This window comes from Rhineura floridana, chromosome 3, assembly GCF_030035675.1.
Source record: "Rhineura floridana isolate rRhiFlo1 chromosome 3, rRhiFlo1.hap2, whole genome shotgun sequence".
Classification (NCBI taxonomy): domain Eukaryota; kingdom Metazoa; phylum Chordata; class Lepidosauria; order Squamata; family Rhineuridae; genus Rhineura; species Rhineura floridana.
In genome coordinates this window covers 199,068,379-199,090,013 of record NC_084482.1, presented here as the reverse complement: position 1 = coordinate 199,090,013, position 21,635 = coordinate 199,068,379, and the positions used below count along the sequence as shown (strand labels likewise).

Here is a 21,635-nt window from a genome sequence, read left to right as displayed (position 1 = left end):
GAGTTCCAGAGAGGGCAGCTTGATTGATTGAACCAGACGGAGGTGAGCAACATGGCTGTAAACCTGTCTGGGGGAGGCTTGCCGATGGAACGACTTAATGACAAGAATTATGGCAGCTGGAAGCCGAGGATGCGGGCTTTGCTGATAACAGAGGATTTATGGGACGTGATTAAGGAAAAAACCCCGGCGGTACTGACCGCGGCCTGGAAGCGTCGAGACCAGAGGGCACAGGCGTTTATAATCTTGGCTCTATCGGATTCTCAACTGATGTGTGTGAGAGATGAGCCGTCGGCTAAACAGATCTGGGACGCGTTGCAGGATTTGTCCCAGGAATGGCAGCGGAGGCAGGAGGCGCAGAGAGCCCAGCCGGTGGAAGCTGTCAGAAGCAAGGAGGAGAAAAGTGCCGAACCGGAGCAGGCTGTCGAAAGCAGACAGGAAAACAAGCGGGAGCAGCAGCAGCTGAAGTCTTGTTTTGCCTGTGGGGCCCGTGGGCATCTCCGTAAAGATTGTGCAATCAAGCGAAACTCCAGGGACGGAGGCTTGAAGCAAGGAAGTGTGAACTTTGTTTGTAAACAGAAGTCTAAAGACTTGGAACAAATTAACTCTATTCTTGACAGCGGAGCAAGCCATACATTAATCAAATACAGGAGTCTGTTTTACACGTCTACAGATGAGCAGGACTTTGTTTTACTTGCTGATGGATCACGGAAATCCGTAAAAGCTAAAGGTCTGGTGAAATTTGACAAGCTTGGCATAATGTCAGACTGTTTGTTTGTTCCGGAATTGGCTCATAATATTTTATCAGTGGGCAAACTGGTGAGTTGTAATTATTCAATTTTGTTCCACAAAGACCAATGTTTTATAATGAGGGGAGATGAAGTGTGCATGCAGGGAAGCCTTAATGATTCACAGTTTGTAATAAAGAGCAGTCAAGCAGGGTGTGCTGTGTTAAACGCTGAGGCACAGGTACATCAGGGCTGCGTCCATGAATGGCATAAAAGGCTGGGGCATGCAAACCTTGACACGATAAGCAAAACCCCTTTGCACAGTGACGGCATGCGTTTGAAGGATTATGGACAGTTAATGGATTGTGATTCTTGTAATCAAGCTAAAATGACTATTGCACCAATAAACCGGGAGGCTGAGAGAACCACAACAGCTCCCTACCAGCTAGTACATGTTGATTTAGCAGGGCCAATAAATGCTTCACGAGGAGGTGCGAAATTCTACATGGTACTGGTAGATGATTTTTCAAGATTTTGTCATGTTTTTCTGTTAAAGCATAAAAGTGAAGCTGAGCAGAAGCTGAAACTGTTCATTAAGAAAATCGAAACTCAACACTTGGTCACGGTGGGGGCTATACGCTCGGACCAAGGTGGGGAATTTACGAGTAAAGCATTGAGTGACTTTCTGGAGAGTAAGGGAATAAACCAGAATTTCACTGCTCCACACAGCCCATTTTCCAATGGAACTGCTGAGAGAAAAAATAGGGTGCTTGGGGAAGCAATGAGAGCCATGCTGCTGGATTGCAGTTTAGGGAATTCTTTCTGGGCAGAAGCAATTCTTTATGCGAATTACATTCACAACAGGGTGTTACACAGTGCTATTGGAATGTCTCCTTATGAGAAACTTACTGGCAGAAAGCCTAGAATACACATATTCAAAAATTCGGGGCAAGGTGCTGGATCCACATTCCACAGGGATAAAGGAGGGGCAAGCTTGCGCCCAGAGCACAGCAAGGTTTTGTTTTGGGATTTCAGAAGCCTGGAGCGCTCTCCCAAGCATCTGTGGACCACGCTTGGAACGCAGAGGATCGCGAAAGATACTCCTGGCTTGGCTCGCCAAATTGTTAACAATAAACAATAACGCCTCAATATTTGAATATTGAGAGGCTAAGGCTCGCTCCCAGATCACAAGGTTCCAATAGACCCAGGAACAACGAAACAAGTAAGATAAAATATGCCAAGTTTATTAGTACTCTTGCAAGAGGATAAACAGCCAGGCCGATTCTGCTTGGGCTGGGCGCAGCCAGCCTTTTTACTCACAGGAAGGTTACGTATAGAAAGTACAACATATGCCCATGCCCATTTCCCCGAAATCAGCCCATTTACAAGAAATTCCATACGTATAGTTTTGTTCTCCCCTCATGGAAGACCCCTGTTAAGTTTCCATTTTCCTTATATGGTGTTGTTTTTCTCTTCTTCAGGTTAGGGCGTTGGTGGGGGTATAAGTGCCATTACTCTAACATAGGAATACGATGCCTAAGCAAATTAAGCAACCTTGACACACATCTTCCCTGATGCTACAGGCCTCTCCACAAGAGCTACTTCAAGGAACCTCTCTCAGGGTGATGTGGGCATCTATTTCTTTTTAACATCCTAACAAACAACTTATAACAAAATTAAAATCATTTCCCACACACTGAACCATGGGAACGAGGGGGGGGGGTGCCACAGGCATCCCGGGAAAAAGATCCACTTTGAAGAGCAATCTGAAGGCAGTTTTAAAATAAAACATTGTGCCCTGTTGCGACCCGGGTTGTTTGAAGTTCACAGGAGTGAAGCTTGGGAGTCTGGACTGGATGATCTTCAGTCACCTTCCAGCTCTTGTTCTGTGGCCTGGACGCGGGGAAAAGAGGTTGAACTAAAGGCAGATCAGTCCCTTTCCATCTCTGGGCTTTTATAATTCCTGGGAAGTTCTGCCCAAGCGGTAGCTACGTTCAGCCGTATGGCTCCCTCCATCTTCCTTTTCAGACTCAACCTGCCCTACCAGACATATTAACGAAAGGGTTCTCCCCAGCACACGCCCCAGCCCCATTTCCCGGGCTAGCCTCACTTCGCAGCGGGGATGCCCACCCCAGCCCGCTTACATCCTCTCCAAGCCCATCTTCTGCCTTCTTGCCTCGGTCTGAAGAGGTCTCAGCGTTTGTCTCCCCACTTCCCGGGAAGAGACTGAATTTTCTCCTTGCAGAGTCCCTTAACCTTTGAAGACATGGCTGTGTATTTCACTGAGGGGCAAGGGGCTCTGTTGGATCAGTATCAAAATGTCTGTATGCTGAAGTCATGGCGGAGAACTCTGAGAACTTGGCCTTGTCGGGTAAGCACTTTGATCTCTCTTCTGGTAGGAGCTGGAAGACTGAAAAGAACCAGCATCTGTCAGTGGCATCTCTTCTCTCCTGCTTCCCCCCAATCTTTATAATTTTCAGAACAACTTTATTTTAGTTAGTTAGATCTTTCATGCTTCCTCCAGAATGTGAAGAGTGCTTGAACAGCCCTCTTGGTTTCCATGCTGGATGAGGAGGAGGGGGCTTTTCTTCCTCTGTGGCCAGCCTAGAAATGCAGTGGGCTGCCAAGTGGGGATGGGTAATGTTGGTGTGCAATATGCCTCCTCCTGCAGCCTCCTTGGTATCTGTGCTGTCAATTTCTTGAGCATCTTAATGTTTTCCTCCTTTATTTATCTGCTACCTGAGTTTCAAGTTTAGAAGTTAATTGTTCACATTTGCCCTTTATCCTTGCAGGTGATGTTAGAAAATGGTACTTGTATCCTGTGTATGGGAAAGGTCTTCCTCGGGACTTGAGTCTTACCAAACAGCAGAAATGCCACACTGGGCAGAAATCCCATGATTGCTTAAAACATCAAACATGTTTTGTCTAAAAACCAGTTTCTGAGCCACCAGAAGTCTACAAAGGAGAGAAACTCTAGAGGTATGTGGAGTGTGGGAAAACATTTCCATGCTCCTTGGTCCTTGTGATCCACCAGAGAGCCCACTCTGGAGAGAAGTCCTATAAATGCCCAGAGTGTGGGAAATGGTTTTTCCCAGCAGTCATACCTTCTAGCACATCAGAGAATCCACCCAGGAGAAAAACCATATTATTTATTTATTATTTAAAATATTTCTATCCTGCCCTTCTATCCTACAATAGGGCACTCAGGGTGGCTACAATAAAATAGCATACATATATAATAAAATACAGAATAAAAACACAAATTAAAATGTAAATTAAAATGCATAAATATTAAAATACATAAATGCATTATGCATACACATACAAACATACATACATGTATATATGCGTATAAACATATAAAAGAATAAGAGTAAAAGAACTTAAAAAATAAAAATAAAAGATAAAAAACTTTGAACAGTGTCAGGCTGACCCGTCAGTCCCAACCAAAGGCTCTCCGGAACAAAATAGTTTTTACAAGTTTCTGGAAGACCATCAGGGAGGGAGCAAAGCGGGCTTCTTGGGGCAGGGAATTCCAAAGTCTGGGAACCACAATTGAAAAGGCTCTCATATGAATGCTTTGGGTGTGGGAAATGTTTTACTCAGCAATCACAGCTTCTGGCCCATGACAGGATCCGCACAGGAGAGAAACCCTATAAATGCCTAGAGTGTGAGAAATATTTTCCTTGCCATTGACAATTAAACTCACCAGAGATTTCACCGGGGGGGGGGGAGGGGAGAAACCTTATAAATGCTCAGAGTGTGGGAAATGCTTTCCTCAACGAGCATGACTTCCAAGCCACAAAAGTGTCCACATGGGGAAAAGCCCTTTAAGTGCCCAGAGCATGGGAAATGTTTTACCCTCCCATCATATCTCATGATGCACCAGGGACTTCACATAGAAAGGACACTAACAGTCCAAAATGGAAGGACTAAATCCTTCTAAATGCCCAGATTGTGGGAAATGTTTTGCTGAAAGCTCAGCTCTTATTCACCTGAAAGTCCGTGCTGGAGAGAAATTGTATGACAAAAATTACAACAATGCCAGTAAGCATTGTCCTTTACATCTAAAGGATAGCAAGCTATTTCTGAGGGTGTTAAATGAGACCAAAGGCCTATCTTGTCCCATGGTGGCCAACCAGATGCCTCCGGGAAGCCCACAATCAGGACATGAGCACAATAGTCTTCTCCCACTGTTGCCCCCAGAAACTGACCCTGGAGGCAGTACGCACTATTGTGACATACACCAATTAGCTCATTATGAGTAAATCCACTGGAATGGAACACTTCATCATAACCCCAGTCAGCCTATGGAGGTCCAGAAAGACATCAGTGAAGTTCCACACACATAGTGAAAAAGCCAGGGACAGAGAAGGATTTGTCTTATAAAAACAGGTTCCTGAACTGTGCCAAATTTTTGTTTATGTCTTTTGGTGTAAAAGTTGTTTCATCCTTTTGCCCTTCCTTTTCCCAAGTAGCTGAGTTTTACATCTTATTTTTATCCTAACATATCCTTCGGCAAATTTCTTTTCAACTCATTGTGAGGGAGCATCAGTTTCATTAAGCACCAGTTGTAATACTTATGCCTGCCATTATAGTTAGCATTTTTCCCCCCTGGACTACCCCAAAGAATATTTGAAAGGCCCTGCTAGATCAAACCAAAGGCCCATCTAGTCCAGCACCCACCACCCAAGTGCCACTGAGAAGGATCCAGTATGGTGTAGTGCTCAGAGTGTTAACCTTGACCTGGGAGACCAGGGTTCGAATCCCCACTCAGCCAAATTGCTGGCTTTTTAAAAATAAACTTCTAGTTAAACTCTGTAACAAAAAGTGGGGCCTGTAGCAAAATGTTGCAGTGCTGCTGTTCAGGGTTCCAGCCCACCATAGTCTTTTCCAGGATGCTCATCGCTCTTCCCCGGCCACCTCCCGCGGTGTTCTGCAGCCACTGGCATGCTCAGTCCTCCTTAAACTGTTTGGGCTCTCCCCTCCCCCTTTAGTCTCCTTTTTCTAAAGTTTTTTTTTGTTAACTTAAGCAAACCCTGGGATTCCTTCAAGCCTGCCAATAGCTCGCTCTTGGGTGTGGGTGGTGCAGTTTTGACTACCTACGGATCAGCACTTGGAGAATGAATTCATCACTAGTCAGGATAGTGATACTCCTATCCTGGAAGTAGAGGAAGAGGAGTTTTAAAATTGTTTATTGATCCCACACTGAACCATCCTGGTTTGGCGTTGACTGTCAGCTTTAGAGTATTTTCACTCAGAAGTGACTTCCTGTGCTGATAGGCTTCCAGTAATTTGAGGGTAGTGGTGGATGAGTGTCAGCAGCTTTCAAAAACTGGTCAGCTTCCAAGTGTAATTGTTTTTCAGGGAATATAGGAAAAAAATATTTCTCTATTATAAAGGCAGCCACAGACCTGAACTTACAAGATCTGAACAGGGTGGTTCATGACAGATGCTGTTGGAGGTCACTGGTTCATAGGGTCACCACAAGTTGTAATTGACCTGAAGGCACATAACAAGATTTATATCCCGCCATTCCTCCTAGCAGGAGCTCAGGGCAGAATACTTACTTTTTACTTTTTATCTTTTAAGTCAGGTTCTAGTGGTGGTGGCTGCCTACAGCAATACTACCCTGCACACGCCGGATCCTGTCTGATTTCGGAAGCTAAGCAGGGTCAGGCCTGGTTAGTACTTAGATGGGAGACCGCCTGGGAGTACCAGGTGCCACTAAACCACCTCTGAATACCTCTTCCCATGAAAACCCTATGAATATATCCAAAAGATTCATAGGGATGCCATAAGTCGTAAACAACTTGAAGGCATATAACAACAACAACTAATGGTAGCTGGTGTCCACCGGGACTGGTACGGCGAAAGGCAGGGAGCCCCACAGTAGGCAGAGCCAATGATGGACAGAGCCAACTAATTCTAGCGCTGTCCCCGTCCTCCTCCCTGCAGTTGTACAAGAGCAAGTCTGAGACCAAGCAGGAGGAAGCTGGCAGGCAGCGCCAGCCCCCCCCCCGACTGATTGTAAGTAAGGAGGAAGGCAGGTGGGGGCTGGCTGAGGGTAGACTCAGGTTGGTGGGGCACTGCCCCATCTGCCCTAGTGAACCAGCTTCCATTGAGTATCTAAGATTTTGTAAATTTTCTGCAGTCTTGACGTGCAGAAAATTCCCGTACGGCGTTGCAATGTTATACGGGCGACATTTGTCCTGCAAACAGCCCTTTATGAACGAGCACGAATGTTCATCTATTCATGTACGAACGTTCTGATTGCCCAGCTGTGTTCCACATCATCATTCATCTGCAGACCTCTGCAGGCACCCGGTGGGTTAACAGTTACGCAGCACGTGACGGGTCAATGGGTGGGCTTATGCAAACAACACTCCAATGGCTATTGGAACAATCCCGTAGGAGGGCAAGAAATAGACGAGAGTCAAGAAATTCCTCAATCTTTGAGACAAAACTCTCCGTCAAGAGGCTGTTTACCGGGAGAATGGAAATGGAAATGTCCTTGGAGTGTATCTGGTGGACTTGGAAATGACATTGATTCTCATGTATCAGGTAGCTCTTTGCAGCATCCGTTTGCTCTTGGGAATCTCGAAGTCTATCGAAAAAGTAGCCTTGTATGTTTCTCGCAGAAGATTGCATCGCTTCTCGGCCTTTGGGCTAAGATCAAAGTGTAGTATCTGTTCTTATCAGTTTAATATCTGATATGCTTTCTATTTGGAAGCAATGTGTTAAATTTATTTTTGTAACTAGGAGAACAGGCGGAAGCTTGCTTCGAGTTTTCCGTGCATTGACCTGGTATTGCAGTGTTTCCAGGAACAGTGCCCTTATACTTATTGTTTAAAAATAGGTAAATGTGCGTTTCTAATGTGTTATTTAGCTTTCTTTATTTTTTGTTTACCATTTTTCTTTTTAGTATTATTATCCGTCTTTATTCAGTGTTTTGTGTTCCTTAAGACACATACACACTCACCCCATTTTCTAAGGCTGGTGTTGTTATGTGCCTTATGACGACTCTATGAATCAGTGAACTCCAATAGCACCTGTTACATATAAGTTGTATAGGTTTTTAATTGCATTTCTATTGCTTATTTTATTGTATTTTATTGTATTACAATTTGTGTTCTATGGAATGCAAATAGTAATACAGTAAAATAAATATAAAAACAAAAATAGCAATGAAAATACAATGTACACTACAGCACCTACGCAGCAATTTTCAAGTGATCTGTGCGGAAATGAAGTTTGAGAACCCCTGCCCTAAGTCTCTCCCCAGCTTTCCCAAGATCTTTTGTACTTTTACTGATGTGCCCTTTTGTACATGGATGGAGCCATTTTGGATACACACAGAGACTGAGTTTGCTTATTGGTATATAGCAGGGTTAAACCCCTTTTCTGTTAAGGGCTGTAAAGGGTTGAAGGCACCAGCCTCAACCTGGGGCCCTCCAGATGTTGTTGGACTCCCAACTCCCATCAGCCTCAGCCAGCATGGTCAATGGCCAGGGATGATGGGAGCTGGAGTCCAACACCACCTGGAGGGCACCAGGTTGAAGACGGCTGGGTTAATGTTGGGCTAACACCAAGGAGATCAACTTTACAACCTCCACTCTGTTGTATATACTGGAACATTATCTTTCAGCCTATCCCACCTCACAGGACTGTTGTGCTGGGCAGGAAGAAAAGCAACTGGGTGTGCTGCCCTTTGCAGCAAAAGCAGCAAGGAGTCTTATAATGCAATATAGATTAACAAAGTTATGATGCCAGAAGTGGTGCCTGCAACAAGAAGTTGCAGTGTCAAATGCCATTCCATCCAATTTCCATTCCATTTTTCAATGCCCTCCTGTTCTGTGGTCACCATTCTTTAGTTGCTGAGCATGCCCAAATCTCGTTGTGATGTTTTTGGGGTTCCCTCTGCCCTTGGGAGGTTCCCCCCTCTAAATATTTTTCTACCTCTGCATACCCTGGGGTTTATTCATCTATAAGATTTCATACCGGCCCTTCACCAAAAAGGTCCAAAGGTGGGTTACACCAAAGTAATACCATTATAAAAACAAATTGGGATGATATCCTGATGGCTAAATTAACATATCTCATTTGAGCAAGAGAACAGAACCTCATACAGGACTTTAAAAAAAAAATCCAGATGGAATGCCTTTATTCAGTATTGCAGAAGACAAGGTTTATCATGAGATAACAGCAATGTCTGCAGTATAGGAATGAAATTGTTTAATTAGTGTAGACATAACTTTTACTTTTGAGTTAAGGAATATAGCTGTATATGATGGATGGATTAATGAAAGAACTTTGGTTTCCATCCTGTTTGGTTTTATTAATTATGTCTGGATTTATTATCTCGATGGATTTCCTTCTTTCTCTTTATGAAATATGTATTGCGTATTAGTTGTGTATCAATTGTAAATAACGATGATGACGAACACATTTCTCCTCAGCTTGTTGCTACCTCCCTCTAGACTTGTGTGTGTGGATGGTTCCGTTCGAGCCACACAAGCAGCGACGCTCACAACGGGCACAAGACACAAATGCAGCAATACGCTTTTGTAGACCAGAGGCCTGTTCATCTGACGCATGAAAGAACTGGATTTTTGTAATCTGCCTGGAATAATCCTATGCAAATGTTTACCCCCATCCCCTCTCCCCCTTCTCGTTCGCGTCTGCTTCTGTAAAAATCACAGTGGTACTGGGTGAGCGCCCCACTGTGGAGTCGCATTACCTGAAGGGAACATGTGAGCGCGTACGCGCGCGCTTTCAATAACATCGTTATTAGGAAACTACAATTCTCAGCGAGCCTGAGTGGGCGGTTCCTGTTTCCTAGCTCCACCCCCGAGGCGGAGAGGCTGTGCTTCCGGGGTAGGTGGGGTGGGTGTGTCAGGGTGCTGGGTTTGGAAGCTTTCCCGCTGCGAAAAGTCTCTCGCTTGAAGGCAACGTCTGAATAGAGCTATTGGCCCGCACATGCCGGTGGGTGACAACGACGGGCTGAACTGCAGGGAGACGGAGTGCGTGGTATTGAGGCTGCCGAGATGCGGGTTGTAGGGGATGGGGGCTCCTCCGTGCCTGAGTTGGCCTTGAACTTGCTGCGTTCTTCGTGCTTGGAAGTGTGCGGGGGCGGGTGAAGCACTGGAGGCGCCTTGGCTCCGCCCCTCGCCTGTGGAGTGGAGGTGTGTGGAGGAGGAAAAGATGAGGAGGGTAGAGAAATGCTGAGGCCTCGTAAAAGAAATGAGACCAGGGGTGTAGGCGCCCAGGGTCTCGAGGGGGTGTGTCTTAGACCCTTTACTAATTTGGGAGCAGGGTCCAGGAGGGTCCCTATGTCTCCCAGCATTCCACAAGCCAATCAGCATTAAAGGGGGAGTATATTAGCCAGTGAGAAGAGTCTTCTAACATGCTTCCTTGTTATTTCCTGCTGATTGGAGTGAAAGGAGGTGAGTCAGCCACTGAGAAGATTCTTCTCAGTAGCTAACACTTTCCCCTTTCATGCTGTTTGACTCATAGGGATGTTTCCAAGGATCTCATTCTCAACCCAGCAGCAAAAAAAGAGGGGAAGAGGTGTGGCTGTGACTACAATGAAAGGACCCTGCACTTCTGAATTTGTGACTACACTGCTGAACGAGACAGGAAAGCGGGGCAGGGCAGAGATGCACCTTGGATTTCCTTTTCTGAAGGCGCAAGTTAAGTGGCGGGAAAGGAGGGGAACTTCTTCATTTATTTCTTCATTTGCAGGAGTGTAGTGGCAAATTAAGAAGTGCAGGGTCCCTTCAGGATAGTCACAGCCACGCCTCCTCACAGCCACACCCCCTCGCTCTCGCTCTCCATGGTCATCTCCACACTGTTCAGTCTTTCCTGCACGTCTTCTCCCACAACAGATGTCCCTAGGAGCCTATCAGCATGAAAGGGAAGAGTGTTAGCTACTGAGAAGAGTCTTGTCTGTGGCTGGCTCATCTCCTTTCACTCTGATTGGCTCCAATCAGCAGGAAAGGACAAAGAAGCATGTTAGATGACTCTTCTCAGTGGCTAACACACTCCCCTTTCACGCTGATTGACTTGAAGGACCATGGAGACATAGGGACCCTGCTCCTGAAAAAGTAAGGGGTCTATGACCCCCTGAGGCCCTGGACAACTATGCCCCCAGGCGTTTGTTGTGAATCAGGAATTGAAAGGGAGCTCAGATGCAGCCTTTATGCCTCCCCCCACCCCTTTGTCCCCATCTTGCTACCCCCAAACATGTTTGCGAAGCCAGTCCTCTAAACAGGCCTGTCATTTTACCAATACTGTCCACTCTGATCAGAATTCTGGTGAAGCCGATGGAGGTAAAATTATCACTAATGGCAACACTGGGCTCGTGTCCCGTTTCTGGGTTTCCCAGAGGCACCTGGTTGGCCACTGTGAGGACAGGATGCTGGACTAGATGGGCCCTTAGCCTGACTCAGCCGGGCTCTCCTCATTTTCTTAAGACAATGCAGGTGACTGGCTTACCAAGTGGTTTCAGGCACGGGTCTGTCGCGGTGTGTAATTTTAGACTCTGGACATAAAGGTCTTATGGGGAGGGGGATTCCTTTTCAGAGGACCGTGTGTATTATTTTACTTATGTTAAAATGTGGTACACCAACCCCGCCGGATGTGTGTAGGGCCCTTCCTGCCCATTCTGCTGAGCGGGCCACAGACTCATGCCCCAAAGTCCTGCCCTGGCAGCAGCACCGCTAGTCTGCCACAGTACATTGTGGCCCATATGCCCCTCTTCACTGTTGTGTGCTACAATCTTGTGGATAGCGAAAGCGTTTTTTCACTTTCCCCAGACTTTTATCCCAGTTGGAAATTGGGAAGCTGCCGTATGCCACGTGAAACCCGTTGGTCTATCTAGCTCAGTATTGTCTACACTGACTGGCAGCAGCTCTCCAGAGTTTCAGACTGCGGGGAGGTTCTCCCAGCCCTGCCTGGAGATGCCGCCAGGGAATGAGCCTGGGACCTTCTGCATGCAAAACAGATGCTCTGCCACTGAGCTGTGGTCCTTCCCCGAAGTGGGATTTGAATTGATTTTATATGTGATTTAAAATTGTTTATATATTACAGTTTTTAAATTGTTTTTGTGTATGCAGTTGTTCTGTGCATGTTTTTATTGTATTGTAGATGGTTTCACGTTGCCTCATGGGAAGCAATTCATAAATAATTAGGGGAAGGGCCTGTAGCTTAGTGCAGAGCATCAGCCTTGCAAGCAGAAGGTCCCACGTTCAGTCCACGGCATCTCCAGGTAGTGTTGGGAGAGACTCCTGCCTGAAACCCTGGAGAGCTGCTGCCAGTCAGTGTAGACATTACTGAGGATCCAGAATTGGCCTCCACAGTCACTTATGGACTCACTGTAATCTTACAGACAATCTTACTCAGCCACGAGTGATCTCCAGTGAATGAATGAATGAAATGAGATGGGCCAGTGGTCTGACTCAGTATGTAGCAGCTTCCTATGTTCCTAATGAAATTGTTGTTGTTGTTATTGTTGTTGTTGTTGTTGTTGTTATAATAATAATAATAATAATAATAATAATAATAATAATAATAATAATAATAATAGCAGCTAGTTGCCACTGGTATCTGTTGATGTGGCAGGGAAAAGTTTACCCCTGTCCTGCTACTGATCAGAAAGCCAAAGTTGCTGGGAAAGTTGGAAAATTCTCCTTCCTGCCTGAGATTGTATGTACCATGAGATATTTTGCCATGTGAAATGTTTTTCTGTAGGAAGTCAGGGACATCTTTCTGAATCGCCCCTGCCTTGACTTTGGCCTTTTCTACCTCTCCAGTGCACAGAATGACACCCACGTTGAAATCTGGATTGTCCCATCCATGGAGGGGAAGAGAGAAAGTTGCCTCAGAGCCAACTCAGGTAGGAGGTTCTGAGGGAGCTACAGGTGTCTTTGGGATAGGGAGGGAGAGGACAGGTTATGAGGAAAGGGTTAAAGCCCAACTGGGACCTAGAGAACCTTCTTTTTCTTTCCCACTGGTGCTGCAGAGCATAGAGTCTGCCCACTTGAGCTGTTCCCCCGGCAACTGGTATTTAGGGATATGATGCCTTTGATTCTGGAGGTAGCATCTAGCCATCATAGGGAAAGCTGCTTTATACTGAGTCATTGGTCCATCTAGCGCAGTCCTATCTACACTGATTGGCAGCGACTCTCCAGGGTTCAACCAGGGGGTATCTCTGGAGGTCAAACCTTTAACCTTCTGCATGCAACACAGATGCTCCATCACTGAGCCATGGCCCAGTCATAACTAAGTGCCATTGATATAGTTTAGCCTGAACCTCCATGAATACGTCCAATCCCCTTTTAAAATAATCTGCATTGGTGGCCATCACTACCTCTTAGCATAGTTTACGCACTGTGTGAAGAAGCATCTCCTTTTGTGTGTCTTGAATTGCCCACCCCTCACTGGGTTGCCCTGGGCCGCTTCGTTTTATACGCTTCTGTTGGATAAACTGAAGTGACGGAATCGAATCAAGTATTATCCCCAGACTATGCACCTGTGCCTTTGATGGGAGTGCAGACTTCATCAAGAGCAGCCTGTTCATTTAATTGCATTTAATTGCATTTAATTGCATTTAATTGGTGGTTGCTAGAAAAAATTGCGCAGGGGCAGTGTTGCATGTCACAAACACAGAGCAACTTGTCTCCCCATATCTTAGAATTATGTGGTAGCCAAAGAGAATATTGTTCTTATAAACAAATTCATGGGGGATAAAGCTATCTGTGGCTACTAGCCATGATGACTGTGCTGCCTGCAATACTGGAAGCATTATGCCTGTGAATACTAGTTGCTGTGGATCACAAGTGGAGAGAGTGCTGTTGCGGTCTTGGCCTGCTTGTGGGCTTCGCATTGACGTCTGGTCACATTGACACTGAAAGCACAAGATGTTGGACCAGATGGACCTTGGCCTGATCCAGGAGGGCTCTTCTTATGATCGACATGAGCAGTGACCCAGCTAAGACCCACCTTCTGGAATATAAATGCAAGTTCTTTGTTCTTACAGGGGCTGGTGACTTTTGAAGACGTGGCTGTTTACTTCACAAAGGAGGAATGGGCTCTCCTAGACCCAAAGCAAAGAGCCCTGTACAGTAGCATCATGCTGGAAAATTATGGGAATATAGCCTCACTGGGTAAGGGACTTATATCCTCATCGGCTCCCAACCTGGACTGATCTGTGTATCTATCTATAGACATATACAACACAGTAAACAACGTATCTAAGTACATAGTAACAGGAAAGGAGGTCTGCGATGCAGGTGCAGACAAACCGATTGATTAAAAATGTTGCACACGTCTGTGAGAACTTCAAACGTGACTCTTAAAAATGCTTATGTGAGAGGGGGTTCTTTTATGTGGGTCAATTGCGTGCTGCCCTGAGAAGGTGTCTAAGGTAGTTTAGAACCCAGAAATTCACACCCGTATCAAGAGTTGGTTTGAATGCCGGAGCACCCATTTATGACAGAGGGGTGGGGAAATATATTTAATTATAAGCTAATCAAGGCAGTGCAGCATATCAACATAAATTCATGGGTGCATTTAACCTAACACCCTGGTTCATTCACAACTCTAAAACAGAAAAATAAAGAACGCTATGCTGTAAGAGTGGAGGAAAAGGGGTGGAGCATGCCCATTTGACATGAAAACTCCGGAAGATACCTATCCAGTGCTTGGAGAAGCTCTGCGGCTGTACATACATCCTGTGCGGCTGTGTCTGCATACACACACACAGCAGCGTGTGTGTATGCTGAACCAGAAGCTAGGACCAGGAATTCTCTACCTAACGTTTTAGTGTGATTTTCAGCTCTTTAAACTCACAAGCCTGGCTCTGCAGTTTGCTTTGAGTTAAGGTCATGAGGCAGTAGAATCCTTTACCTTATAGCGTCTTGGTCCAGTGTCCTGAGTTGAGATACTGATGCACAATGAGTCCAGTGGAAAGGATAAAAGAGGTGTGTGTGTGAAGGCCAAAATCTGCCCTTTTTCTGGGATTTTGGTTTCTCCTGAATACCTGGATGGGAGGAGTAAGGTGAAGCATGGAGGAGTTTTCTCCACCCTTCTAGGTTTGCTAAAAGTTAAAAAATACATGTTCCGAAACTAACAAAATCTGAGTGGACATAAAAACCGAAATCGAAGCAATAATGGGATATATTTTGCCAATGGATCCTCTAATTTGCAGATATTAAAGACACAGTACTAGTGGAAAACAGAATTAGTCCAGTATTTTTTGACAGCTACCAGAATGATCATTTCCTACAACTACAATTCTGCTATCTTTGGTAGAATGGATTATTAAGTTTGGGACATTGTAAAGCTCACAAATATTGTAAAAGTTAGAGAAAGGCAGACAGCCAGATAATCTTTTTTGTGGAAAAACTGAGTCTTTTTATAACTTATTGGTGTAATAAGGTCAAAGATAATGTAGATCTGTATAAATTACTTGGAACTTTTTGAGTTGTATGTTTTTTATTTAATACTGATTTGGAAATTTAGTGTTTGCTCTTAGACCTAGCTACTGGTCTATTATTGTTCTTGCTTTGTTTTCCCCTGTACAGTATGCTAAAATGATGGCAAATTTAAAAAATGGGGGAAAAGTTAAAAAATTACAGTGAGCTTAATGATGACTATCATGTCTCAACATTTCTGTGTTATCTTTATGTCAAATTATTATTATTATTTATTTATTATTATTAGTTTATTTATATCCCGCCTTTTGGCCAAAGGCCCTCAATGTAATTGTACTGCCTTCAAGTTGATTCCGACTTGTGGCGACCCCATGAATAGGGTTTTCATGAGGCTGAGAGGTAGTGACTGGCCCAAGGTCACCCAGTGAGCTTCATGGCTATGTGGGGATTCGAACCCTGGTCTCCCAGGTCTTTGGTTAATCAGGAAACTTGATGTAAGCAGGTATTATTCTGTCTAGTTATGTCAAAATCTGCATCATACTTGAATCCTGTATTTGGCAAGAGAGGAAATTATTTCTGAGGTAATAGAATTACCTGCTGTCTACCCAGTCAACCTTTGTTTTGCCAGTCATGATCAATTTTTACTGCTACATAAGAAGCCAAGTGGTCTAGTCTTAAATTCATGTTGAAAGGTTAAAGGTCAAGGAAGGGTGCTTCCCAGCATGCCTCACTGGTCTTGCCAATCTCCCAGTCCAGTGTCTTGAACCGAAGAATGGGCTGCCATCTTCCACCGTGTAGCCTGCTTTTCCTCCCAGGAGCTCAGGGTGGTGATCAAAGTCCTCTTGTTACCCATCCACCTGTAACATTTTAGCCTCACAAAACAACAACCAAACATCAGTGACAGAGGTATTGCAGCTGGCCCAGAGTGACTTGGCAAGCTGAACGGGGATTTGAATCCAGCTGTTACAAGACTTTACAGAACAAAATGTGCCCATCATAAGAAGACACATTTTGCTAGATAAAACAATCCAAGCCAGATTATCCTTGAAAAGATTATGCGCCCGGAGTGGGTGGCTTTTGGCAATTGTTTCCCTGGATAAAAGCAGAATCCCCTTTTCCACAGTGTTCTTCAACCTTGGGTCCCTACATGTTGCCAGACTACAACTCCCATCAACCCCAGGCAGCTGTGCCTATGGCCAAGGATGATGGGAAGTGTAGTCCAACAACATCTGGGGACCCAAGGCTGAAGAACAGTGCTCTAGAGGTTTCAGAGAAAAACTAGGATGGCTTTCTTTCTTCTTCTGGTGGTGATGGTGAGGCTTAGAGAAAGTGACCCAGTTACGCTCTCTGCTTCATCTTTCTTGAAAAGGATGCTCCATCCCGAAGCCTGATCTCATCTGCTGGCTGGAGAGTGGAGAAGAGCTGTGGGTGTTGGGCTCTCAGACGCTGGGTGAAAAAGAGATCTCTAGCACCGATTCAGGTGAGGTTTCAGGGTAAGCCACCTTGTTCAAAGGTAACTGGTAGGAATTCCTCTGAAGAAGCGTGCCTCCACCGTTTCATTTGTAAGGAGACGAATGATGCACACGTGCGCTTCCTTAGACCTTTCCACTTCTGCAAAGAGGTCACTTGCTTACATGTGAAACGACTTGGCAGAAAAGCACTATTGTGTTCGCGGTGAGGGATGATGGGAGCTCTGCCTATAGTCTCTGGTGGCCCACGTGTGTGTTCTCATTTGTTATTGCAGTCATCAAGTCATGTATAAGCACAAAACTCTTAGCATTCTCTAGCTTTATTTATTTGTTTGTTTGTTTGTTTGTTAAACTTATATACCGCCCAACTAGCAAGCAGCTCTCTGGGCGGTGAACATAAAAACATATACAATAAAATTACAGGATCTGATATAACAAATACATAAAAACCATCTAAAATGAAATTACAACATTTATTGCAGCTGGGAATCCATCCCAGTGGGGCTCACATTTGGCACCAAATTTAAAAGGCGCCAAATGAAGCCTCGTTTGCAGAGGAACAATCAGGAGTGTCCTTGATGTCTCAGGTTGCTCTTTTGCAGCCATAGCTTTACCTGTCCCATAACTGATGTCATATTGTATCAGGTGTGGGGCAGGTGGATGACCCCACAGGACAGAGTTTCCCCATGCCTGTAATAGAGGGTTTCTTTCCCCCCCTGTGTATGGGCATTTGCATGTTTACCTTTTGTTGGCTCTAGTATTGTTATAAATCTGTTTTTTTAATATTATTATCTTTCCAACTTATTCACATATGTGCAGCCTCAGAAGGGATGAATGTTTGAATGCAGGGGAGCAGTAAAATATTCTGCCCCAAAACTTGTATCGGAAGTGGTATGGTTTCTGCAAATGATGCATCACACTGAGTTGTTGTAGCTTGCATCATAGCAAGATTGGGGGCTCCCACGATCAACGTGGGGCAAGGTAACTGCTTAGGCGTAAGAGAATGAAATGGAGAAAGAGGCCATGGAGATGACAGGCCTTCTTTCCTGTTGCTTTTGGGTTCCCTCAGGATTTGAATGTTTTCCCTTCTCCCTTCTGCATCTCTTGCTCTAAATCAAGGCTTCCCAAAGTGGAAGATATTCACCCCGTGGGGTTGATGGGACTGTGCAGGGGACAAATAAAGAGCTATTGGCTAAAAGAGTCAAAAAGGACCTGGGATGGAAAAGAAGTTTGAAAATTATTATTATTATTATTATTATTATTATTATTATTATTATTATTATTATGAGGAATGATGAACCTCAGAAATCAAGGGCATGGGCATGTACTGAGTGCCCCTCACTTGCCAGTGAGGAACCTCTGTATTTAATAAGATGATTCCACAATATCACAGAATGCAGTGACTTAAGACCCAGACTCACAAGCCCAATACTCACAGAATCATAAAATAGTAGAGTTGGAAGGGGCCTATAAGGCCATCAAGTCCAACCCCCTGCTCAATGCAGGAATCCAAATCAAAGCATACACTCGTTTAAGTCCATCAGGCCCACCCATCGCATTACAGAAGATAAATTGTACTGCTATTATTTTTGCTTGTTTTACTTCCCTATTTTTTACATTTTATGATTCCTAGTAATGGTGATTGATGATTAATAAATGTTGATTTTTGACTGTATTTAATTTACAATCCTAAATATGTGGGTTGGGGTTGATGACACCTTGAGGAAAAGCCATAGCTTAGTGGCAGAGCATCTGCCTTGCATGGAGAAGGTCCCAGGTTCAATCCCTGGCATCTCCAGGTAAGAACATAGGAAGCCATCTTACACCAAGTCAGACCCTTGGTCCATCTAGCTCAGTATTGTCTACACTGACTGGCAGCAACTTGTCATGATTTCAGACAGGATTCTCTCCTAGCCCTACCTGGAGATGCCAGAGATTAAACCAGGGACCTTCTGCATGCAAGGCAGATGCTCTACCACTGAGCTATGGCCCTTCCCCATGTGCTGGGAGAGAACCCTGCCTGAAACCCTGGAGAGCTGCTGCCAGTCAGTGTAGACAATACAGAGCTAGATGGACCAAGGGTCTGACTCGCTAGATGGCAACTTCCTATGTTCCTAACTTTATAAGCTCATTAAAGAGTTAGTGAACTCAGAAGTTTAGGAAACCCTGCTTCCAGGTTCCCTATCCCCCACGCTCAGGACTAAATCCTTTTTGTTTTTACTCTTTATCTCTGCAGATGACTTGAATAAAAAGAATGTGTGCCCTGAGTGTAGGAAATGTTTTACTAAGAAATGTAACCTTGTCAGACACCAGCAAATCCACGCAGCAGGGAGACCTTATGAATGCTTGGAGTGTGGGAAATGCTTTGCTCAACAACCTGTGTTTCTGAAACACCAGAAAGTCCATTTATGGGGAGAGAAACCCCACAAATGCCTGGACTGTGGAAAAAGTTTTGCTCACCTCTCTGTCCTTGTGACCCACCAGAGGGTCCACACAGGAGAGAAACCCTATAAATGCTTGGAATGTGGGAAAGGTTTGGCATTGCATGGAGACCTTGTGAGACACCAGCGACTCCACACAGGAGAGAAACCCTATAAATGCTTGGAATGTGGGAAAGGTTTTGCTCGCCAGTCAAATCTTGTGAACCACCAGAGAGTCCACACAGGGGAGAAGCCCTATAAATGCTTGGAATGTGGGAAAGGTTTTGCTTGTCATTCACAACTTGTCAGCCACCACAGAATCCACACAGGAGATAAACCCTATCAGTGTTTGTTGTGCAGGAAAAGTTTTGCTGAGAGATCAACCTTTGTGAAACACCAGAGAGTCCATACAGGAGAAAAACCCTACAAATGCCTGGAGTGCGGGAAATGTTTTGCTCAACATTCGAATATTGTGAAACACCGGAGAATTCATACAGGGGAGAAGCCCTATAAATGCCTGGAGTGTGAGAAATGTTTTACTCGCCAATCGTACCTCGTGGCACACCAGAGAATCCATACAGGAGAGAAGCCCTATACATGCCTAGAGTGTGGGAAATGTTTTGCTCAGAACTCAACTCTGATACAACATAAGAGAATTCACACAGGAGAGAAGCCCTATAAATGCCTTGAGTGTGGGAAAGGTTTTGCTGATAACTCGGGTCTTGTGAAACACACACGAGTCCACATGGGAGAGAAGCCATATCAATGTCTTGAATGTGGGAAAGGTTTTGCTGATAGTTCTGCCTTTGTGAAACACAAGAGAGTCCGCACAGGAGAGAACTCCTATGGAAAGCAACCAACCCTTGTGAGCCACCACATGATTTGCACAGCAAAGAAACTCTGTTAATCATAAAGAGCACGAGTAGATGAGAACTGCCTGGTCTAAATGCGCGGTAGAAAGAGGGGGGCAGAATGCTGAGATAGTAAGGCAGGGGTAGCCAACATGGTCCCCTCCAGATGTTGTTGGACTCCAACTCCCATCAGGATTGATGGAACTTGTAATCTAGCAGCAGAGGGCAGGTGAGGGCCTCCTGCAGATACCATCTTATCAAGGGGTCAGTTGTGCACAACATAGGAAGCAGACAGTTTTGTTGTACCAACACTTTGGAATACGCTCCCCTTAAATATCAGACAGGCGCTATCTGTGTTATCTTTTTGGTGCCAACTGAAGACCTTCCTCTTTCAACAAGCCTTTTAAGTAGAGACCTTATCCTAGTCTGCATCTGTGTTGGAGTTGCTTTTTAATATTGTTTAAAGTTTTTTGTAATAAAAAGACGTTTTTAGAGATGTTTTGTTGTAAAATGTTTTTTAAGGATATTTTGTTTTAATATGTTTTTTATTATGTTTTAGAGTGTTTTTAGTGCTTTTGTTTGCCGCTCTGGGCTCCTACTGGGAGGAAGGGCAAGGTATAAATCTGATAAATGAATAAAAATAAATAAAATATTGGTTACCCCCAAAATAGATCATACCTGCTCCTTCAGTGAGAGTAAGCCCCCATACAGAGCCGATATACAACTCTATTCGCAGACCTGGGAGCCACCTATCCACAGGCAGATGGGAATCTGGACTCAGGATTCAGTCACAGTTTATTAGCCTTCATCCAACCCATGACTACATCCAGGCACTGGCTCAGACTGTACCACTCCAGACTGCAGGTATCGTGTCCAGGTGCATTTTTTAAATTTTTCTTATCAACTCTTGGTGCTGTACATGGAGACTAGGTTTATTTCTCATACAGAGAGATGTTTCCTCATAACTAGTGAAACCACCTAGGTGAGATCCTCTAGAGCAAGAATGGAGAATCTGTGGCCCTCCAGATGTTGCTGGACTTCAACTTCATTCTTGGCCATGGGCCATGCTGGCTGGAGTTGATGTGATTTGGGTTCCAACAACATCCGGAGGGCCCAGGTTCCCTATTCCTGCTCTAGAAATACCTGTGCCAATCTCCCTTGTCAGCCTGTGGAGGGCTGGGGGGGGAAATCAGTCTCTGAGGGTGGAATTAGGGATGGCTGGAGATGAATGGCTGCCATCAAAATCAGTAACCTGATATCTATTCCTCTGTCCCCTCATAATGTGTAGCAAAGAAAATAAATGACATCATAGTTCCACAGCCCCTGCTGCTTGGAGGATTGTATGATGTCATGCAGAGTTTCCTCAGAAGAAGAGAGGTGAGTCTTCGGGGGGCGGGCAAAAGGAGTGCTTGGCTCCCCTAGAATTCTAAATGTAATGGTGGAATGGGTTGCCAATGACCTGTAATAACAATTCATAGACCTTGACGCACATGTTCTTATGTGCCTTCACGTCGATTATGACTTATGGCGACCCTATGAATCAGCGACCTCCAAAAGCATCTGTCATGAACCACCCTGTTCAGATCTTGTAAATTCAGGTCTGTGGCTTCCTTTATGGAATCAATCCATCTCTTGTTTGGCCTTCCTCTTTTTCTACTCCCTGCTGTTTTTCCCAGCATTATTGTCTTTTCTGGTAAATCATGTCTTCTCACTATGTGTCCAAAGTATGATAACC

The 21,635-nt window shown here is 44.8% G+C and overlaps 1 protein-coding gene, 1 non-coding gene and 1 pseudogene across 8 annotated transcripts; all 3 read left to right on the top strand.

Annotated features, from left to right (window-relative positions):
- The first annotated feature begins 6,342 nt into the window (after positions 1 to 6,342).
- Positions 6,343 to 6,458, top strand: LOC133382582 (5S ribosomal RNA; annotated as a pseudogene).
- Positions 6,459 to 7,137: 679 nt separating this feature from the next.
- Positions 7,138 to 20,664, top strand: LOC133381046 (zinc finger protein 501-like). Of its 7 annotated transcripts, none has more exons than XM_061619482.1 (5): positions 7,138 to 7,289; positions 12,539 to 12,621; positions 13,765 to 13,891; positions 16,530 to 16,640; positions 18,866 to 20,664. In XM_061619482.1, the coding sequence occupies exons 2-5, from the start codon at positions 12,547 to 12,549 to the stop codon at positions 19,954 to 19,956; spliced, it is 1,404 nt and encodes a 467-aa protein (XP_061475466.1). In that variant the 5' UTR covers positions 7,138 to 7,289; positions 12,539 to 12,546; the 3' UTR covers positions 19,957 to 20,664. The 7 variants fall into 7 exon arrangements, with proteins under 7 accessions (XP_061475466.1, XP_061475462.1, XP_061475467.1 ...); XM_061619478.1 differs by lacking the exon at positions 7,138 to 7,289 and adding an exon at positions 9,016 to 9,339; XM_061619483.1 differs by lacking the exon at positions 7,138 to 7,289 and adding an exon at positions 9,348 to 9,602.
- On the top strand, positions 7,375 to 7,566 carry LOC133382629 (U2 spliceosomal RNA). Its single transcript, XR_009762019.1, has one exon. It is a non-coding gene; the product is annotated as a U2 spliceosomal RNA (small nuclear RNA).
- Positions 20,665 to 21,635: the final 971 nt, after the last annotated feature.

Excerpts from the sequence above, each read along its gene's own strand:
- LOC133381046 (XM_061619478.1), top strand. Across the intron at positions 12,622-13,764 it reads TTGCCTCAGAGCCAACTCAG|GGGCTGGTGACTTTTGAAGA; the intron begins GTAGGAGGTTCT and ends TTGTTCTTACAG. Across the intron at positions 13,892-16,529 it reads TGGGAATATAGCCTCACTGG|GATGCTCCATCCCGAAGCCT; the intron begins GTAAGGGACTTA and ends TTTCTTGAAAAG.